The 22,506-nt window shown below is 40.2% G+C and overlaps 1 protein-coding gene and 1 long non-coding RNA gene across 7 annotated transcripts in view; one reads left to right on the top strand and one right to left on the bottom strand.

The window, feature by feature from the left end:
• The window catches only part of ARHGAP21 (Rho GTPase activating protein 21), a 120,971-nt gene that overhangs the window by 14,131 nt on the left and 84,334 nt on the right, over positions 1-22,506 (bottom strand). For 4 of the 6 annotated variants that reach the window (XM_039548498.1, XM_039548497.1, XM_039548496.1 and 1 more), the window contains 6 exons: positions 21,103-21,132; positions 17,647-19,594; positions 1,215-1,373; positions 958-1,060; positions 834-870; positions 230-355 (listed from right to left, as the gene is read on the bottom strand). In XM_039548498.1, the coding sequence (XP_039404432.1) occupies positions 230-355; positions 834-870; positions 958-1,060; positions 1,215-1,373; positions 17,647-19,594; positions 21,103-21,132 (2,403 nt within the window). The remainder of the gene's footprint in view (positions 1-229; positions 356-833; positions 871-957; positions 1,061-1,214; positions 1,374-17,646; positions 19,595-21,102; positions 21,133-22,506) is intronic. The other 2 variants (XM_039548500.1, XM_039548499.1) reach the window with 2 other exon arrangements.
• LOC109144507 lies at positions 5,065-8,495 on the top strand. Its single transcript, XR_002045301.2, has 3 exons — positions 5,065-6,175; positions 6,433-6,544; positions 8,002-8,495. It is a non-coding gene; the product is annotated as an uncharacterized LOC109144507 (long non-coding RNA).

Below are 22,506 nucleotides of genomic sequence, written 5' to 3'. Positions count from 1 at the left end.
ATCCTCTGAAATGTAAAATTAAAACCGTTTGGAAAGCAGTCTGTAGAAGAGGCTGAGGAATTGACTGAAGTCAATTTTTAACAGGTCTGAACTTTTGTCAGTCTTATTGATGATCTTATCCCATCCAAAAAAATAAAAAAACCCAACCAGGAAGGATTCAAGTTTCTTATCTTAGTTTGTCACCAGCTTAGTGTTTGTCCTAAGTTAAAAACCCAAACATGACAGGTACCTTTCCTTTGTCTGTAAAAAGCTGACGAAAATGGAGCCATCCTTCTTTGGAGGCATCAGCAAACACCTCTGAAGAAGAATCTTTTCGGGAGCCAGAGTCTTCTGAAGATTTCTGGCTGTCTGGGACCTAGAGAAGACATCACAGAAAGAACCCCACAGTGTAATTCTAGACACATTTGTCTACAGTTCCTCTGTTCAAGATGTTTCTCCCTTTAAAAATGTCCCCAAGAATATGCCCCTGGGAAAATATAATTTCTAAAGTTTACACACAACAATAGTGACCTTCCACATGTCAAGAATACTTGGAGAAACTTCAGGAGCTTTAGACTTTCATTAATGAGTTTTCACAAAAGGCCACCACATTTAATATGCTTTGTTTACAGAGACTAAGGAAAATTAAAATCAAGGACCATGTGATGAGTCCAGGAAAAAAGAGACCATGTTTACCTATATGATGTATACATCAGCAATCTGATCAGTAGCAATTCCAATGAACTTCCTGTCTGTTCAGCACATCACTTTGTATAACAGACTTGCATAATTCAAACAATTTGTCACAGCAGTATGGGTAATATTTAGGAGTTGCTATATATATATTTACCTACCTTAATCCCTTTTAAACTAGACACATGTTTGATGGATCTGTTGGAAGAAAAACAAATGTTAAAATGAGATTTTAGACACTTTAAAAACAGATGTCCAAATTCATTGATTTTTTCATGAACTCACGATTTTCCCTCTTCTCTGTAGTCATCCAGTCCTTCATCATACGACTTGGATCTCTCAGTTTTTGCAGCAGGCTGGCTATCCAGGACACTAGGCCGGATGGATTCTACAAACAAATAGAAATTTTTGAGTATGCAGGAACCTGAATCACATTTTTGCAATTTATTTCAAGCAATAAAGAGTTTACAAATTTCACTTCTGATCTCCAGAGTGTGAAAGGAAAAAGGTTGCAAGAGAAGAAGAATGAAATCAACGCTCACCATGATCATGTGAAAGTTGTCGCCGAATTAAAGGGATTGGAGATGTAGGACTGGGAGGAACAGTTGTTATAGCTGGTGCTTGAGAAGCAGATGCAGAAATAACAGCAGAAGCAGGAATGTGTGCAATATCATGGTCAATACTAGGACTAGTCGGTTCATCTACAAAGGTAATATGTTATATATTAACATATTAAATGCATTAATCAAATGCTCAAACCAAATAGCTGTCTGAACATTCTCGCTACTGGGATATCAGATATCTTAAACATGAAGTCATTCTAACAAACAGAAATGTCCAATTAATTCACACTGGCCCATGTACTCTTTTTTTCATGAAGAGAAACCTCTGTTTCATTTCTTAGGGATGTTAATTGTACATTAGGGATAAAGGCAAAGAACATCATTGATTTTGCTGTGTTTGAAAAACTGGAATTATTTGGTAATCTCTCAATATTATTTGCAAGTAGAGTCTTTTTGTTTATATGCATAAGTAAAACACACACTTATTATATCAATAAGCCTGAACTCAAGAGACAGATAACTACAATAAAATACAGGCAGACTATCAAAAGCCATTTGGTTTAAAGGAGTGTTCAAGTAAAAGAGGCAAGTTACAAGCAAATAAAAAAAAGCATTTTAAACAGCTATCTAGCATTCGAAGAACCAATCCCCCCATCCTCCATACATTCAAATAAAGCAGCAAGTACCCAGACTTTTAAAAGATGGGACTACTACATACCAATCAGTTCTTCCACTAATTGTTCATAGAAACGATTGCATGCCATACATGCCCAGCACCTCTCAGTCTCAATAGCCACAAGAGTCATCATGAAAGATTCCAAAAAGCTTTAAACATTCTAGTATTTAACATGTTTCTTACAAGATGGAAGAAGCCAAAAGATGCATTTTCCATCATTTTGAGAAAAAAGCCATAACATCTTCTAGAGCACATTACTAGTAGAAAAATCATTCTACTTCATGCTCTGGTAGAGGAGGGGATGGAAAAGAAAAAAAATCAAGTCACGAGCAGGGGCTGAACTGTACTGCCGTAATGAATATGAATGTACTCTAGGTGCTAAGAATTGTAATATGCAGAGCTACTGAAAAGCCTATTGAAATCAATGAACACTCACAGACAGAGGTTTATTCTTTGCTTTGTGCGAACACAACTGCGTGTGCTGCATTGTGCTGCTCCAACAGTCACTAACAGTTCTGTTAAGGCAGCACTTGTACCATCAAAATTTGGCAATGTACATTTAGAACAAGGCAATAAACAAAGTACAGGACGGTTTAGAAATAACATGCCTCTAAATTGTCTGGAGTGAAAAATATGGTAACTTTTGAAGTTAAAAAAGCATATCCCAAAAAACCCAGCTGCAAACTAGAAACATTAATAAAAAGGAAATGCAAAAGAATTTACACCAAACCATGACATTACAATTAAAAAATTTCCATGTTTTACTTGCATCCAAAGTGATAAATTAACATAATTTACAGATGACTTCACTACAGCAACTAGCACACAGGAAGAACCTCAGCTACACTTCCATTTCTAACCTACAACAGCACAATTTCCTATTGCCTTTTTTGTCTCCTGAGCTCCCTGAAGCTAATGTTGACTGAAGAATATAATCACTCACTGCACAATTGATTGACTTACAGCACACAGACTGAAAGTGCTCAGGTTTAAGTTATTTATGTTAACAGACATATCTCAAATGTCGTAGCCTCTACTCCCAAAAGTTATAAAACCACTAGAATTTGAAATAAATCTCTGCAAGCTGTGAATACAAACGTGTTTGGCAACACTACATCATTTCCCACAACACTTAAATCCAAGAATTCAGATGAGGAAGAATAGTTTATAAGTCCCTGAAAGCAACAAAAATTATTCAAATCATTATTACTTCACAGTGGATCTAATTCCCAATTGTATCAAAATTAAAGTTGTTTTAGAAATATGCAAACTTTAGAGGAACTGCAAATTACATTGGTACAGGAGGGGAATAACTATTCAATCCCTGAAGGGACTGAAGGTCAGCTCATAGCAAGCTTTTATGTAATATAAAGTGATTATAGAGCAAATCTTGACGTATACCATATGAGTTTCTGCCTATTAATTTAATGCATTAGCAAATACCACTGCTGCTGTCCAATAAGAAACAAAACCCAAACAACTACATATATTCCTTGTATTTTCATCTTTCTTTCAAGTGCTTGCAATATTTATCTACCTTTTCGGTTTCCTCAACTGACGTATTTGAACCCCAAAACTCCTCGCACAGCATATGAATGGATGTGTTCAGCCCACCAATCAATGAAAATGACTGTGTCCAAGAAGCAGTGAAGCGCACAGAACAAACAAGCCAGAAGAAAAACCACACAAAAGAACTCTCTCTCAGTTTCCTACCTCAGATTACTGATGTGTCTTTAAATATTTGCAACAAAAAGGTCAAAGGCTCCATGGAAAAGATTACTCTGGGTGGTACTGAAAAACACCTGGAGGACAATGCAGTCATTGGTAAGAGCCAGCATGGCTTCATGAGGGCAAGTCCTGCTTGTCAAACCCAATTTCCTTCTATGAGAGAGTAACCCACCGAGCTGATCTAGGAAAGCCTAGGATGTAACCTTTTTGGACTTCAGCAAAGTTTTTGATACCGTGTCTCACAGTGTCCTTCTGGACAAAGCATCCGGCTCACAGCTGGATAACCCTGTTACATGATGGGTGAGCAACTGATCAGGGGTCAGGCACTAAGAGTTACACTGAATGGGGTGACATCAGGCTGGTGACCTGTTACTACTGGGGTTCCACAGGGCTCCATCCTCAGCCCAGTTCTCATCCACATCTTCATTTTAATGACTCAGACACAGGACTCTAAAGAATACCACGTAAGTTTGCTGACAGTATTAAACTGGAAGGAGTTTTCAACTCCTTCAAGGGCAGAGAGGCCCTCGACAAGTTACAGGGCTGCACAACCATATGAAGTTTGAGAAGGGCAAGTGCCAAACTCTGCAGCTGGGATAGGGCAACCCTGGTTGTGTGCACAGACTGGGAAATGAGAGGCTGGAGAGCAGTGACGGGGAAAGGGACCTGGGGGTCCTGGTCGATGGCAAGTTGAACATGGGCCAGCAGTGCCCTGGCAGCCAGGAGGGCCAAGCGTGTCCTGGGGGGCATCAGGCACAGCATCACCAGCCGGGCAAGGGAGGGATTGTCCCGCTCTGCTCTGCACTGGGGCGGCCTCACCTCGAGTGCTGGGGGCAATTCTGGGTGCGACAATGTAAGAAAGATATTAAACTATTAGAGAGTGTCCAAAGGAGGGTCATGAGGATGGTGAAGGGAGGAGAAGCTGTATTAGGTCACTTGGTCTGTTCAGCCTGGAGAAGAGGAGGCTGAGGGGAGATCTCATTGTGACCTTCAACATCCTCACAAGGAGAAAAGGAGGGGCAGACACTGATCCCTTCAGTCTTGTGACCAGTGACAGGACTCAAGGAAATGGCACTAAGGTGAGTTAGGAGAGGTTTAGGTGGGATATCTGGAAAAGGTTTTTCACCCAGAGAGTGGATGGGCACTGAACAGCTCCCCAGGGAAGTGGCTGCAGCACCAAGCCTGACCAACTTCAGGAAGAGTTTGGACAATGCTCCTGGGCACATGGTATGATTCTTGGGGTGTCCTGCACAAGACCAGGAGTCAGACTCAATGATCCTGATGGGTCCCTATGATTCTGTGATTCCCGCACTACTTCATGTTACACTTTTCAAACACAATCTGTTCTGCATTATTGTCTGTGAAATGACACAGAGACCGGCCATCAGAACAAGCCAACACAGTGACAGAGCATCTGTGGCCAAGGGGGCAGATGCCACTTGTCACCTCTGTTTGTACATGAGAGTGCAACTGGTGAACAGTTCAATTAATGATTTTCCAGAAGATCCCTTCAATGCAAAAACATTTATGGGGGTAAGACACCAAAAACTTGTAATAAATAGGCAACACAGCTCCAACCACAACTAACTGATCCTCTAGCTAAGGCAGAGAGGAATTCGTGTATCAAAGTACACTTGTATTGCCATGCAGCTGGAAACTGGGGACCTACAAAGATAGGGAGCATCTGTACACAATGTAGGTGAGCTGAAAAAAACCTAACTGATTCTGCAAAGACACAGATTTACACAGAATGGGCTCAGAGGCAGAACCAGAGGCAAAACTGAGCATTTCAGGGATGAGAAAGCATAACAAAGAGGACATTCTATCCCCACTACATGAATGAGGAACTAAGGAACAAGTATTAACCAATTAATCAGATATTCAAAGAAACAGGCACAAAATCACTGAAAAAAAGCACAGATCCATATAATAACCTATTAAGCTGCTACAATACAATTTTATCATGATTAATATAATATTTCATGTGTTTGTTTATTCCATCTCCTGAACAGTCCCTTAAACATTAAGGTTTAAAAGTAACAACCTGAACACGAAAGGGGGCATATTTTGAGAACCTCAAATGTAATTTAAATGAATCACAGAATTATTCAGGTGGAAGCAAACCCTGGAAGGTCTCTTAGGCTCACATCCTCCACAAAGCAGGGCTAGTGATGAATTCAGACCATTTTGTGAGGGCTCTTATCCAAGAAGTGCCAAATAGAGGGGAAGATGTCCCTCAATATCCTGGCTATGTTCTTTCTTATTGGTACAGACCAGGACAGTGTTGCCAAACTTAATAAGAATATCCTGTCTCCTCTCTAGGTCATGAAAGTTGTTTAAACAAGATGGACCCTGAAGAATGCCACTTGTAAGCAGCCTTCAGACAGAATATGAACACTTAAGCAGTATCCCTGAGATCTGATAATTCAGTTTTTCTATGTATCCAGCAGTACAGCTGGACTGTACGGCACAAGGATCTAGACTACGGCATAAGGATGGTATCACTGAAGAGCTCAAAACCCTTGCTGAAGTCAAGGTTGGTGACCACCTTGTGTTTTTCCTCTCATTCACAGATCTACTCATCTCTCATTACAGAAGGCAATCCCACTAGTCAAACAGTTGGTAAATCCATGCTATTCCAAATCATCTTCTCCTTCCTTTGCCCAGAAACTAGTTCCAAGAGGACCAACTCCATGATTTTCCTAAGGACTGAGATAAGGTCAATTGACTGTCTTCCCTGAATTGTCCTTCTCATCATTTTTCAATTTGGGTGTACCATTTGCTTTTTTCCAGTTAACAGGGACCTCTTCCAGTCCTCATAATCCTTCAAAGATAGTATCTCTGCAATGACACCAGCCAACTCTGTCAGCACCTTCACATGCATTTCCCTGGGTTGCATGGACAGGTATGGGCTGAGCTGTACTGGAGCTGTCTTAAGAATACCTTCTTTATCCAAATTGGTAATGATTGTGTGTTTTGTTTCCTTGTGTTTGTTGTTGAGTTTTGGCTGTTCTGTGGTTTCTTTTTTTTGGGGGGTGGTGGGGAAGCAAGGGAGAGAGGTATTTAAGGAAATTGTGTAGTTAACTGAATCATACACACATGGGAAAAAATTTCACAGACAGACTTTCGCACAGACACCATCAGGGATGCTTTAATAGGGATTATTAACAGAGAAAGGTGATTTCTCCTCCAATCCATACGGATTCAGTTTGCCAAAGCTTTTCTTCACTGGTAATAAAAAATTACTGGAAAAAACTAGCTTCCCAAGGCTAAAGTCATCCTTCACATTTATTCTTCAGGCATGGCAATCATGCAAGCAATGTTTCAACACCTCAAAAGACTGTAAGAAGGAACTGTGTTATTTAGTAAATGTATTGCAGACCACATTACCATTTGTAACACTAATTGGGCATCTTAGGTTAAACAAACAACATGAATATGTGGCCACAAAGCTTAATTCAACAAGTATGTATTTTATCAAATAAAGATTCAGATCATAAAATGTAACAGCTGTGTAGTAATAGACACTTAAAAACAGCTTTACATTTCACATGAAGAATGCTGAGACAGGATGCACACCCAGGAACAAAAAAGTTGTCCGACATACAATTTCCCAAACTGCACACATTGAAGGAGATAACTGTATTTTAATGTTATTGGCTTTCTGACAACCATACCAAACTCTTGGATTAGGTATTTGTTTATAGATGCTCCTGTAGTATTTAATGCAATTTTGGTTATGCAGATCTTGTGTAAATGTAACAGCGATCGATTGTAAAAAGGCCAGCCTTCTGCAGAAGGCTACAGAGAGGTAGCTTATGCTGCTGTCTGTAAAGCACAGGGCTAAATGAGTCATTACAAACATTATTTTCATTCAACTGAGGCACAGATGTCAAGGTTCCTTACAGACTCAGATGGCATCTACCTGACAGCCATTACAGTAAGTATTTTAACAATTGCCTCTCTATTTCTTCAATAGCTCAAACAACAGGCTATGCCTTTGGGATGCAATTTAAGAATGAATCTTACATGTCAAATTAATTTGCTTATGTAAGAAAAGAAAGAACAAACTATCAAGTACTCATTAGTAGAATTAAAAAAGCCGTAATCCTCTCTTTATGAAAGGACTGACAGGATGTGCCAGTGACCCTGCAGCACTGGCTTTAGAGGCACTGCCTTACTGATTTCAGCCCTTTGCCAACAACTGTTTTGCACTCCACATCCTTGGCCTGTCCAAGTAGTCCACAGTACACGACACCACAACAGGCTCTGCACTGTCATGATGTACAACAATGCCTTGCTCTGAAGTATTCTTCCTTTAAAATCTTGCCCTATGTCTAATACACCCTCTGTGCCTCTCAGGTTAGATTTGCTCCAGCTTGCTATAGGAAGCACTTCTCTTAAAGTACAGCCACATGGACCGGATGTCCCTTCCTTGAACTCAGCAGCAGGCGGGACACAAAGGGTCGAGAAAAGGCTGCTGAGGCACAAGGGAACAAGGCAGAGCACAGCAGGGAAGTGGCACCAGTGAGAAGACTGCAGAAAAGAAGGAGAGAGCATGGATGTATTGGGTTGACCCTGAGTTGGTGGACAGTCTTTAAGACCAATTACGCTTCTCACAATTTACATATTTAAACCGCACAGAAAGGTGGGACTTCCCCTTTTGTCGGAGGTCGCCGGCTGGAAGGTGGGGGGGAGCTCCAAGCCTCCCCGCCCCACCGGGCCGGGCTGGGGCCACTGCCCCTTTCCCCCTTTCCCAACGCTGCAGCACGGACCCTGGATCACTGCGGGGGGACTGTCCCAGAGCCGCAGGCAGCTAAAACCAGCCATGGACTGCTCACAGCTAAACCCATCCAGCGTGGCTTCTGGGGACAGGCGGGTCCCTCTCCTCTCCATGCGGAGCCGGCGGAGTCAACGGGAGCCGGCAGAGCCTCCTGTCTGCAGCCAGCACACTTCGTGCTGAACTGAAGAGGACACCACGCAGCCAGCAGCACAGAGGGAGCGAGGCTTTCCCCACCGTAAAGCCTGAACAAGAACACTCTTCAACATGGCGGCGTCAGAGTCAGAGAGAAAGAGAAGTGAGTCACGTGGGACGGAGCTGGAAATGGCGACGGGAGAAAAGAGGGCGGTGCCGCGATTCTGGCGCGCAGCTTAAAAGAAACCTTCTTGCATGCCGTGGTAAGGAACTGTAATACCACAGACTGTTTGTCTCTTTAATCCATTTGAAGAACATGGGGGGATGGAGTATCTTCGTGTGCCTGTGAAGATTGTGAAGAGTGCCTATGCCAGGCTATATAGAAGTAGTAAGAGGCTGTTAGAGACTTGTGGCGAAGAAAAGCCTTTGTGTGCAGGCCAAAATAACTTATCCTTAAAAAGATGAATAACCCCATGTGATGGCCCATGTTTTGCAGTGTGAAGGAACTGTGAGATTTTTCATGGGAGAGATGTTCTACACACAGCAGATTGTTTGTTTCCGGGCGGATCTGCTGTTGGTGGCAGTTTGGGAACCACGTGCAACTGAAGGAAAACCCTTTTTTCCTTAAGCATAAGAGAGAGACTTTTCAAGAACTGGAACACTGACTAACATCCCATGTTCTGTTATCCCTTGTGTGAGCTGGTAAAAGGAGAGAAGTGCTGGGGGGGGATTTGCTTTAATTTTGTTTTGTTATTTTCTCTTTACTTTTAATTCTATTAGTAATAAAACTCTTTTCATTGTACTGCAACTGTTTAAGGTTTGTACCTGCTTTGCTTTTTCTCCTAATTCTTATCTCACAGAAGTAAAATAAGTAAGTAATGAATATTTTGAACCAAAACCACTACATTTAATTGGTGTTTCTGCCCGGTTTCGAACTCAACCCGCTACAATGGACAAGATAACACAGGTTAGGAAAAGGATCCTCATCCACATACAGGCAAGGAAGGAAAAAAAAAAAGTCTATGTCCATGAAACCCCAGAAGAAGCTGCCATTAAGGTAAACACAGACACACTAATGTAGGCCATTTTTCTCAAAAGCCTGTCAGGAAGACAATCAAATAAAAATACCCTGTATATGATTTCGCCAGTAGTGAGAAGGTCAGAAATAACCAATAAACAAAAATGAATTGTTGAATCAAAAGTAAACTATATGGAACTAACCCTGTTATCATACAAGATAGCACAAAGGACTAATAAATGCCCCACAGCAATGACTTCTTGTTTTAAATCTTGCAGTACAAGCTGCTGCATCTTATACTTCAGCCTGCAAGGGTAAAAGCTCCCTTATGTATAGACCTCCAAGGCTAAAACACGTGATTTGGAAAAAAGATAACACTATTGCCTGGATTCCTCATGACCTGTTACCTCATTTCTTCAAACAAGAATCTTTAAAAATCTATTTTTTTGCTAGTTTTTAAGTACTTCCAGCACTGGCAGCACTAACTGTCTTTACAAAGAACTTCTTCATGTATCTACTTTACGCAATTATCCTCACGTGGCCAAAAGAATAGAACGGAAACATGTCTGCACGCTGAACACATTGATTGCTCTAAGCCCCAGAAACACAGGACTGGAACAAAGTTCCCTGAATCATCAAATCCAGTCCTCTGCTAATGCACTCATGTAAATAATATGTTTGTTATACTGACTGAGTTACACACAAACAGAAAAGGTTTCCCAAGGTTATCCTTCATGTGAAACTATTGTGAAAACTGTATCTATGAAAGTCTATTGTTTATTTCAGTGTCAAACAAAAGTTTAACTATCTTTCTACACAAAGCAATTCTAAAGGTTCCTGCTTGCCATATTACCCATCACACAAAAATGTACAATTCTCAGTATACTATTTTTTTACCAAGAACCCCAACAGCATTCCCTTATTACCTGAAATTGTTATTTGAAGTTATAATGATACACTAAGGATGATTTATGCTTTGAAAATATTACTCATTATCAAACAAATCTGATGCTTCTACTGAATTAAAACTCTTCTAGATGCTATGAATCATTGCTCCCAATTTTAAGTTTTAATTAAAAAAATACTTTTGAGTTACTGACGCATTTAAATTGTACTTAAAACACTAATTTGTAATTTTGCATTTTGGCCGCTATACTTCAGAATACCACAATGATTTAAAAATTGTTTGTTGGATAAGAAACACTGAAATGTTCAGCCTGGAGCAACAGTGATTTGGCAGGCCACACTGTAAAACCCTGAAAAAAAAATACAAGGCTGATGCTTATCTTAGAAACACTGATGACATGTTAAAAGCTGTTCCAATGCTATCACTATAATAATGGAAGAAACAGTCCTCAAAAATGAACATCTGTCAGCCCTAATCTCTACTGCAATTACATTTGTATTTTCGTAGTGTGGAATGGCTAGGCAGTAACTTGTAGAAAAGAAAATTATCACAATAGCTGAAAATTTTCATTTTCATCTTGACTGCTAGCAGTTTTTCCTTAAAACACATCATATCAACCATCAGTATTCAGGCACCATTTGCCCTGAAGATATCCATACGTTTTGGGTTGATGAACCACAGTCTCTGCTGGAGAAGTCTGAGGTTTTGAATTTCTCTCTGCCTGATGCTTCTCTCTCCTCATAAGCAGAAAATAGAATGAGTACATTCTTTCAAATGTTTCCTTTGTGCATGAGAATATTTCTGCTTCTTTCCCCTAACTTTGTCTATTCCTATCATCGTAACCTTTTTCATAGTGTGTTGTGCAAGCGTATCAATTTATTTTCTTGTTTCAATTGCATTCAATATGTGTGTATCCACACTGTCATCTTCCGAGCCTCGGCAGCCTGCGCAGAGAGGCACTAAGGTGTAGGGGGAGGATAGGGAAAGTACGGCACATACTCCCCTAAGACAAGACAGTAAAGTCTTTCGACTTTCCAAAAAGTACTTGGAGTTACGTACATAACCTAGGATTTAAAGGTACGGATTGATAAGGTAAACCCTATTCACCCCTACTTCCAGCACTAGAGAATATGAATGCAATCACATGTATAATAAAGTCACCTGAAAAGTTTAATACTACTAGGTGGTTTACAAACTTTCAACTCCTGATTCCTTAATGTACTTTAAAAACAATATATAGTAACAAAATATAAAAATTAAAAATAGGATTGAGCAGAACTCACTGGAAGCCAGGTAGGTACATTTACCCTACCTGCTAACCAACAAATACCCAAGTACTTTTATTTATGACATATTTGCAGAAAAATAGGTAATACCAAAAAAAAACCCCAAAACCAAAAAACCCACAAACCAAATCAAAAAAACAACCACAAAATTCAACCCACCCTCCACCTCCCCCCCTCCCCCCCCCCCCCAGCTTTTTGTTTTTGAAAATTAGCATGAAGATCAGCTTTTAGCTCCAGGTAAACAGTCAAGTGTGCCTGATTACTAGCACAGAAATTGCTGTGGTGGTTTGCCTGCACTAAGGGTAGAAACAGAAGAGAGATTTATTGTACAGGTGGTGAGGCACTGCATCAGATTCCCCAGAGAAGCTGGGGATGCCCCATCCCTGGAAGTGTTCAAGGCCAGTTTGAATGGGGCTCTGAGCAACCTAGAGGAAGGTGTTCCCACTGATGGCAGGGGGTTGGAACTGGAGCATCTTTAGGGACCCTTTCAACCCACACCGTGAATTTAGTTAGCAGGAGACATGTTTTAGAAAAACACAGAAACACACTAAGGGAATAAATACCATGCAGTTTAAGCTGTGAAACTCCTGGCAAATCTTCATTTAAATCAATACAGAGTATTGGACAAAATTTTACTGTAATACGAAAGAGAATAGAGAAATTTATGGTGCACTTAAAATCCCATTTGGCTCACAGATGTTGTAAAGTGCAAATAGTTCGGAGGATAGGAAGTACCAACATTAAGTATCACATATCCTTGTCCTGCTCTTATACCTTTCCTAAGGTATGAGTTTCAGTCAGAGGAAGAACACTCATCTAATTTTTACAATATTCTGGTGTTATCAAAGTCTGGTCAGATATTTTTATCTGTCTAATTTTCTCTCAGTTGTTCACAAATTATTAGTGGAATGAAGTGACCTAAAATTTTTCGAGGGTAAGGATGTACTGAGTATTTTCTAAAGGGGATCACACCTTTGAGGAAAAATCTTTGTACTTACGTGATGCCACTCCATGCCTAAGAAAAAAGCTCTACAACAGGATGGCTATGAACTTGATTTAATTTTAAAATCATTTTGAACTTCAAGATGATATTTAAGCTAAGTTTTTTAAAAACATATCCGTTTAAAACTAATTTTCATGTGACAGGCCACTGCAAAGTTGGAAAGAACATTCACCCAGTAGTGATGGCCAAAGCACTTAGCTGGCCTGACAGCTAGACATGCTGCAATCAGGTTAAGTGTTGAAGCAGTGCCCCCATTTCACTCCTGTGGGTAGCTCATTCAGCTCAGTATGGGAGCTGGATTAACCTCTATAGTAAATAGTGTAAGAAGCAAAAAAATATTTTCAACCTTGCTGCAAATCTCAGACATGCATACTAGACATTTATGTCTACGAAATGTATTAAAATAACAATATTCTGAATGAACATTTTCTCAACAGTTACAAAACACGTAAAATGCTTTGGGTTGGAAGGGACCCAAGCCCCCTGCTGTGGGCAGGGACACCTTCCACTAGACCAGGTTGCTCAGAGACCCACCCAACCTGGCCTTAAATACTTCCAGGAATAGGGCACCCACAAATTCTCTGGGCAACCTGTTCCAGTGCTTCACCACCCTCACAGTAGAGCACTTCCTCCTAATATCGGATCTAAACTTCAGTTTAAATCCATTGTCCCTTGTCCTGTCCCTACACATTCTTGCAAAAAGTTTCTCTCCATCTTTCTTGTAGGCTCCTTTCAGGTGGAAGGACACAATTAAGTCACCCCAAAGCCTTCTCTTCTCCAGGCTGAACAATCCTCATTTTCCTAGCCTTTCCTCATGGGAGAGGTGTTCCATCCCTCTGATAAACTTGGTGGCCCCTCCTCTGGACTTCCTCCTACAGGTCAATGTCCTCCCTGCTGAGGACCCCAGAGCTGGATGCAGCACTGCAGGTGGGGTCTCAGCAGAGCAGGGACAGAATCCCCCCCTTGACCAGCTGCCCACGCTGCTTTTAGTGCAGCCCAGGACATGTTTGGCTTTCTGGGCTGGGAGTGCACATGGCTGGGTCATGTCCAGCTTCTCATCCATCAGCACCCTCAAGCCCTTCTGGGCAGGGCTGCTCTTGCTCTGTCCATCCCCAGCCTGTGTTGATACCGGGGGGTGCCTTGACTCTGAGCATCTTGCACTTGGTCTTGTTAAACCACGTGAGATTCCCATGTGCCCACTTCTCAAGTGGTCCAGGTCCCTCCAGATGACATCCCATCCTTCAGGTGTGGCAACAGCACCTCTCAAGCTTGGTGTAATCTGCAAATCTGCCAAGGTGCACTCAACTCCACTGTTCATGTCATTAATGAAGATATTTAATAACACTGGTCCCAGCAAGGACCCCTGAGAGACACCACTTCTCATCCATTTCTATCAGGATGTTTATCAGCATTCTAATTTCCATTCCAGTGAACATTAACTCATCCAAAAATTACCCAGAAGGTCAGAAAACTATCACTTGCTGTTCTTTAGCACAGAAATCATAGAAAAATTACAAGTCCGAAAAATGCATATTAAGCACCACAATTGCTAATATAGTCACTGATAGAGAAAATTATTATTAGTGTAGAGAACAGGTGAGACCATTTCAGGGTAAATAGAGTAGGCTGTCACTAGACTAACTTGTATAGTTTGAAACAATAAAGAGCATTTTAAGAATACAGCTTTTCTTTGGACCTGAAATAGAAATAGCAGTTTTCTGAGAACAACAATATCCTGCATTTAGTAGCACATGGAAAGTAGTGAAGCCTGGAATACCACAGCATGTTTATCTGTAAAGCTGCCAGGTTTCATCATCCTCCAAGACCATGTGCTTACCTGAAGAAGAGTTTGAACACACAGTATCTTGCCTAATTTTTTCAAATAAATCCATCTCTCCCATAAAAGGTACTCCAGCTACCTACTAGGCTTGGTCTGGTCAGATCTCTAATTTCTATTAGTAAATTAAACCCAAAATTTAAATCTCCCTGCTTCTGAACTGCCTTTCTGAAAAGACTAGTGTCAAAAGGCAGTCAAAAGTCAGTAACCCACCATGATCCCTGCAACAATCTGCTGTAAGGAAGCTCGATGGAAACTCTGCTTGGATTTTTGCTGGTGGTGCAGGGCACTGTGCTACTTACCAAGAGGTAAAATCATCCTGATGTGCTATTCTCAGAAGCAGGTTAGTCACAAAATACTGCTGCAAAAGGCAACTGTTCCTGGCTGAATTTCTACCAAAATAAAGTCCTGGCCATATCTACTACTTTTAATAAGCAGAAAGTGGTGATAAATATAGACACACCACAAATATTTTAAACACTGCACCTATTTTAAATGGCAACAATATGTAACCTTGGAAGATGTTTGGTACCCTCCTCCCAATTTACATTTTTACACTACTCCAAGTATCTACTGTACAAATTACTTCAGTAAGTGTATTTATTAAATTAGCTCTATCCAATAAAACCTAAGAATGCAAAAAACCCAATTGCATGGATATAAACATAAGGGAAGTAAAGCAATTGCCAACTTCAAGGTATGTTTTCATTCAAAGATCCTTCTCCATCATCAAAGAGAAGAAAAAAAATAAACAAAACCAAAAGAAAACCCTAAACCAAAACACAAAACTCCCAGTGATTTTCCATCTGAAGAGTTAAAAAGCCTTTAACTGAATTTCAAAGTAGATCCAGGGTTTTATCCACCTGATTAAGTACAGCTTTTAACAAGTGAAGTTGTAATTAGGCATAATGATAGCAGAACAAGCAAAGTTAGAATATGCATATAAATTCTAACTTAAGAAGTGGTCCACTTTCATAACATTTCATGTTCTTCCTATTCAGAGAGGGTTAATTCCTTCTCAAGGTGCTGGAGCTGGTGTGGAAATTTTCCACAGCACCTGTACTGGCAAAAGAATTTTTGGCTAGGAAGACAGCCACAAGGACCATGCTGGCTCAGATAGTGCCCAGGCTCTAGAAGCACCAGTTTTCAGCATTTCTGGAACATTCAGGAGGTTCCATTCCAAGAGGCTTATAAGAATTCAGTCCCATGTGGTGTTATGCCAAGAGGCTGCAACGGAGAGTTACAATTTTGTTCCTTCTGAACTGCTTAGCTGCTACCAAATATAGTACAGCTGATATGTTTAAGGCTTCTTTGAACTTTCATCAACACATTTCTCTAAAATATGGAAGCAAGTCACATAAATAAAAGTTCCTGGGAAATCTTTGTCAAAACCAAGACAGGAGATGGTGTAGAAAAGGTTGGGCTTGGCTTTACCAATCTTGATCTGACTTTAACATGACATTTAAACTGTATGGGATTACAATACTTCCAGCAAGCATGGTACATAACTAAATCAAGAGCCCAACACTGATTTTAGGCAGAGTATTGAAAAATCTTGCACAAAGATCAGCTACATGCCTTACAAACTTGTGCTAATCCTTAAAGATAGATTGGCTGGTTCTAAAGAAGAATCTAAAATTACACTGGGTACTGATGCATCCAGTAATAACAAGAATGAAAAAAATCTATACAACTTCCATTCAAAATGGAAAACCCAACATAAGCAGCATCTGCTAGCTAAGAAAGCACTTTTTAATGTCTTACCAGTATTCTGTCAAAAGAACAGAATTATTGTATCTTTTGTATGATTTCCACTTTCTGATGAACACAAAGATTCTTCACTGTTTTTTGGTTATTCATTCTCAACTAGTAACAGATAATATCGATAATGCTGGGGGAAAAAAAATCACTGCTTCAGATTCACAACAGAAGACAATTATGCTAAGACATTGTATCTGTAATTCCCTTAACCTAATGTGTAAAAAAAAAATGGATCATTTAGAAGAGTTGTTTTTCACACAGATGAGTTCGAGAATCAAAATTCAGTATTCAGTATTTTCTAAGTACTTCTTACACTAAATTCAAGAGCACAGAGTCAGGTATTAATCAACCCCTGTGGAAAATGATCCACAGACATCCAGACTACAAAAGATTAAATCAGCCACAACAAAAGAAAAACCAGCCCAACAACAGGACAAAAACAACAGATGCACTGACTACTTGAACAGAACAGAAATGCTCTGCCACTGTAACCCTCTCTTCATCAAAAGACACTAATTCATCACATGTCCAAAATTCTTTTTTTTCTATTTCCAATCATTCTTTTAGTTCTTTTCCTCTTCAGCCCCCTTCCCATAAGCTCCCTGTAATTCCAACCCTGTTTGTGTTGCAGCACACAGACAAATCTTTCTGCCTTCTCAGATTCTGCTTCCACAAACCCTTTCATTCATATCCACACAAGCATCTTTACTTGCAAATCCATTTCTTTTTATTGCTATCCTTTCACCTGAAAGAGCTTTCATCTATTCCCCATCTGTCTCAGAAAGCTTTCGCCATACCTACTCAGCTGAAAAACTTATTTTTTCCCCACATATCACTCTTACATGGATTTACATCCATATTCTGTCTTTACTGGATTCCAAATATGTTTTATACTAGAGAAGTAAAAGTATTTGAAAAGTGTTGCAAATGCTAGTTGTCCATATACATAATATCACAACATTATGTGGAGCGATAACCAGATGGAGTTATGTAACACAGACTTCTCCAGAGGGTTAAGGAAAACTCTAGAAAAATACTACATCACTGTAGGCTTTTTTACACTCATTCTCCAGGACTCCCAAACAAAACAGAACATTTTTTTTTTCTCCACTGAAAAATATTTTTACATTACTAACCTAAAGTTATTCTACATGAGAAAAATCTCCCATGCCTCTCAGCCTCAGAGTTTACAGTAATAGCAGTCAGCTACCTGACATGGTGGTTTTTATCACCTTTAGGAGAGAAAAGCATTTGACGTACACTGAAATAATTTAACTCACCAATAAAAGGAATTGAAGCCAAAGAGTCACCAGGTGGGCTGGAACTTGATGCTTTCCTTTCCTCTATTCTTTTTATGTGGACTTCTCTCCGAGCATCATTAGGTAACCAACAGGTAGTGTCTGAGGCTGCCTCTTGATCATTTACAGCAAGAATGTAGGACTGATGCCTCAAAGGCTGGGGAGTTTGGTGGCCAGAAGGTGATTTGTCCCGCATGACCACTGCGTCTTTGTCATTTCCCTGAACATCCATTTGCAGACTTTCAGACTCACGAACATCTTCCCTTTCAAAACCATGAATCTTTTTTCTGATGGAACCATCTACATTGTCAGAGGTAGTTGAACACTCACTTGTTGGCTGAACAAGTTTGGCAGAAGCTGGAGCCAGACAGGAAGGTTGGATGGTTTTACCAGTTTCTGTTTTGTGATCTGGGGCACCTTCGGCTCGGATCCTTGACTGTTGGTTTAACAGACTGCTTTGATGCAAGTGATTTACTGTTCTTTGGTCTTTGCTGGCAATAGCATCCAGGCCCTGGTTAAGGGGAATTGATGGTTTTGCTGCATAGGGAGCTGAGTTCTTCAGAGAGCTATTTTTAGAATTTCTGGCTGGTGTGAGAGACAACCTCTCTTGTGAAACACCTGCAGATTTTGAAACTCCCCCAGGAGTTTGCAAATCACGAGAAGGCTGTAACATTTTAATATCTGGTGAAACTTTCTGAAAGTGAGAACCAGGCAGAGAAGCTCTACTACCTGTTCTCCTGCTGTCTGAAATACAAGCACTCGGAGCAATAGGAAAATTTTGGCCTCGAAGGGACATATGAAATGCATGTTGTCTAGATCTGTCATAAATACCTCGCCGATCGTCTTGTTCGGTAAACCCTGTCCATTTGTAAGTCTTTCTCCTATCTCCATTTGCATCTGCAATCATATTCTCAGAATGAAAATTTTCTAGCACTTCACCCTGTTTGCTGAGATAATCCCACGACCGAGCCCTGTGATTTCTAGCATTGACTGAAGGCGAAGTTAAAGTATCTTGTGAAGCACTTCGTGGCCATTCTTTCAACACAGGATCTTCAAGCCTTTCCTGGGATACACTTCTCTGACGGATCTGGACAGACTGTGGAACCCTGTCGTGAGAGGTGCTCCTGCGCCGTACCTGAGAAGCAGTGCGATTTGGCACCACCTGATTATACTCAGTTGTGTTCTGAGAAGCTGCCCTTAAGCTATCTAACCTTTCCTGTATTGTTCTGGAGCCATACATGTGCATGCGCCTATTATCAATGTACTCCTTGTAAGTTTTGTAGGTCTTCCAGTCTATATGCTGGTGGGAGGTTGGAGAACTGTAGTGATTAGTAGAGACTGAGGGTGAGTCTGTGGCTTGAGTAGAAGGTCTAGTGCTTGGGATGCCTTCTGGACATACTACATAATTTGAAGCTTTACTTACTGTTCCAGTTGTATCAACTGGTCTTGTTATTGGAGTCTGGGGAAGTACAATGGCAGTGGACACTAAAGATGGTGGTGATGTGGTCCGTGCTTTTAGACTGGTTTGATCTTTCAAGCCATATCTTACTTCCTCTGTCCTGTGAGATGGACCAGCATGGTTATTTCTGCAAGATGGCAAATCTACAGCCTTCTCAGAAGGCACAATAACAGTCCTTACAGTTTCATTGCAAACACACACGGCTGTATTTGATTTTGCAATGTCTGTTGGTGATGGAGGCACTTGTATTTCCATTCTGTAGGCCCTCTCTGGCTGTGTCAATGCCCGGACTGGTCTACTGACTTGCTTTTTCCCCAGCGAGAAGTCAGAAGGTAGCTTGTCTCCAGTTTGTGCCTTAACAGAGGCTGTGGATGTCAGGCGTGGATAACATATTGGTGGTGGTTCAGGTATGTTGTGGGCATTACCACTGTAGGCTTCGTTGCCTTTCAGGTAGGCATCTTGGGAATATGCCTGTGGAGAGAAGAGTAAGTGAGTATTCAGCAGTGAGGGAGATGGAAAAGTTCACCATCTCGTATTTGCATGAACAAGCTTCAAGGGAGGGGAACACAGGTTCTAAATTCACACTCCCTCTAATCTTAGGCAAAATGTTAGTTAAGAAGACAAAAACAGCATTCCATTGCCTTAGTGAGCAGAAACACAACAAGCAAAATCATGACATACATTCCCTCCCTCAACAATTAAAAACCTGAACTGATGACCAGTTCCAGGAAATACTGCGAGTAGGGCACTGAGGCAGGTTTTTCAAAATCCATGAGCACACAACACAGTATTTTTCTCTCCCTTAATTTTGCTTTCTAACATGATACTTCACACATTCTTCTTGTTTAAGCCTCCCATTGCTGGAAACTGGAATTTCACATCAATCAATAGGTTAAAACGCTGCATAATAAATTCAGCTAGCACTAGAAAATTCTCTATTCACTTAGGGTGTAAAACAACTGTTCACTTAATGCAGTACATATGAAAAGTACAGACATATAAATATACATACACATACTCCTCTAAGATGTCTTCTACATAAAAGCCACTGTTCCTAAACATATAATGAATAAATTGAAGCAGTAACATATTGTTGTGAGCCAACACCCTGTAAGTCACCTTATATTTTACAGGAGACAGCAAGTACGTGGTACGCAAATTTTACTGCAGAAAACATTAATGATATTCAGCATTTTTAACTTTGAGGTACAAATACTATGAAAATTCATACATAGCCACCACTGCCCATGCACTATGGAAACCCAAACTGAAATCTCTAATTTCCTTAGTGCACTTTGCATCTTCATGCATAAGAACCTGACTCCTAAGAAAGAAATGGTTATACTACACTTAGTATGTTTCCGCAGCATTTCTGAAAAGCAGAATTTGTCAGTGTGAAATTAACAGAACATTCAAAATAATAAATCAATGAGAAGCACACAGCATACTTAAACAATATTCTATTATTGAAAAACTTTAGCATGACTTTGTTCAGTTTGACCATAATGAAATAAAGAGCCAATGCAGAGCCTGCCAATGTAACAGAAGATTAAAATAATTTCTCAGGGCTTTTACACACTTAGGCGTGCTATCATATCACAACATTTCTTGTTCAAATCGTAACATGCTCAATTCCAGTATATCAGTGTGCTCTGTCTTAATAGTAGACAGTTATAAAAGCCCAAGTGCAGCCATAAAATTAATACAGAGCAAAGTACAGAGGAGGGCGAGGCATTTACTGCTGCAATGTTATACCGAGCATTAGCAAAGTGCAAAATATTAAAGCACATTGAGAGAAAACAGACCAAATAACACAGGCACAAACCACAAACCAAGAGATCAGCATTATGAAGAAAATTCAGCTCAGACTATCTAGCTCATTTCCAAACTTGCTGTTTCATATTCTTGCTTCTCACAAATCATTAAGAAAAACATGCCTTATAAAACCATCAGAGAAATGGCTACTGTACGTTTCTTACCAGTGCTGTGACATCCTTTGTAAACTGCAGCTGGCAGAAAACAGGAAAACACAGTAAAAACTGCTTACAGATGTAAAGACAGAATTATCTTGTCATATTGATGTTGACTACAGCAAGCTAAAAATACAGCTACACTGATTTCACTGGAAGGTACCAACAGACATAAAGGGCAGTAGAGCATAAAAAATAACTTCACCCTCCTTGTGAGCATGTCCATCTCAGGCTTATATTTGGTCCTTACATTTATCCTGTACCTTTACAGAAAGCAAAATATGTTTGTGCCATTTTGCCTTGGTGCATCCCTACAGCTGCCTGCAGAGAGCTCTGGCTCTGTGCAATGAGATTTCCCTTCCACTACAGCAATATTACTGTCTCTCATTTCCCTGGGCTGCTACCATCCATCCCTGCTTCCTGGTGACGAAACAACGGCTTTATTATGCATTTAAAACAGCACGCCCCTTCCTCACATATATCCAAACATGACCACGAACTGTCAGCTGACTGCAGCTGCTTTCACGCCGTACATCTGAAATTAGAGGAATGATGCTGCAGAAACACTCTCCTCATGTGATTTGTAATTTTTTTCCTTCACTCATAGTAAAAATCAGGACAGGCTTCCCACTGACACATTTAATGAGGGGAAGGAGCGTAAAAAGGTAAGTATTTCTAAACCTTTAAATAAATGGCTATTTAAGATCTTGATGGACTATAAGAATTAAATAAAATTTGGAAAAGATGCTGAAGACCCTGAAACAGATTGAGCGAGATCCTTCTGGCATGCAGGACAAACAAAAACCATTACATACTGCCCCTTAATTAGAAAATAATTATCAATTTATACAGCTGATAAAACAGCTTATATTCCAACTTCTCTGGGATATGCACACATCACACCAACAGAAAATACACCCCATCTACATTTTTGTAAAGCATTCCCCTGACAAACAATGCTTCATTGACTTTGACAGCACAAAGGCTAAATTCCAAAGCTGATGTGATCTGATTGTAGCTGAAGACAACAGATGAGTATAAAATTAAGTTCTCAGCTCTTGACAAAATTTATCACAGGTATTAAAATATCACCTTCAGAAGACAGGGTCCAAAATGATATCAGCTAGGTTTTCTCCTCCCAAAAAAAAGTATGTTTCCATGATTGCAGGTATATCCAGACAGACGGACTGCCAGGTCTGTTAGACAGTTACTGGGAAGTGTGTTTCTCTTTTCAACCTCACTTCACCCAAATCACTGAAACAAAGCGGAACATACTTCCAAGAGAGAGAAAATTTACAGATAGGACTGTGATAGTTCCACAAAGAATATTTGATATCTTTGTTCCATAACTCTGATTAAGGGCCTACAGGAAATAATGCAACATAGAAACAGATGGATCTGTCCTAAATAATG

The sequence above is a fragment of the Corvus cornix genome, chromosome 2 (assembly GCF_000738735.6).
Source record: "Corvus cornix cornix isolate S_Up_H32 chromosome 2, ASM73873v5, whole genome shotgun sequence".
In the NCBI taxonomy this organism is placed as follows: Eukaryota; Metazoa; Chordata; class Aves; order Passeriformes; family Corvidae; genus Corvus; species Corvus cornix.
This window is presented reverse-complemented; position numbering and strand designations above follow the sequence as displayed.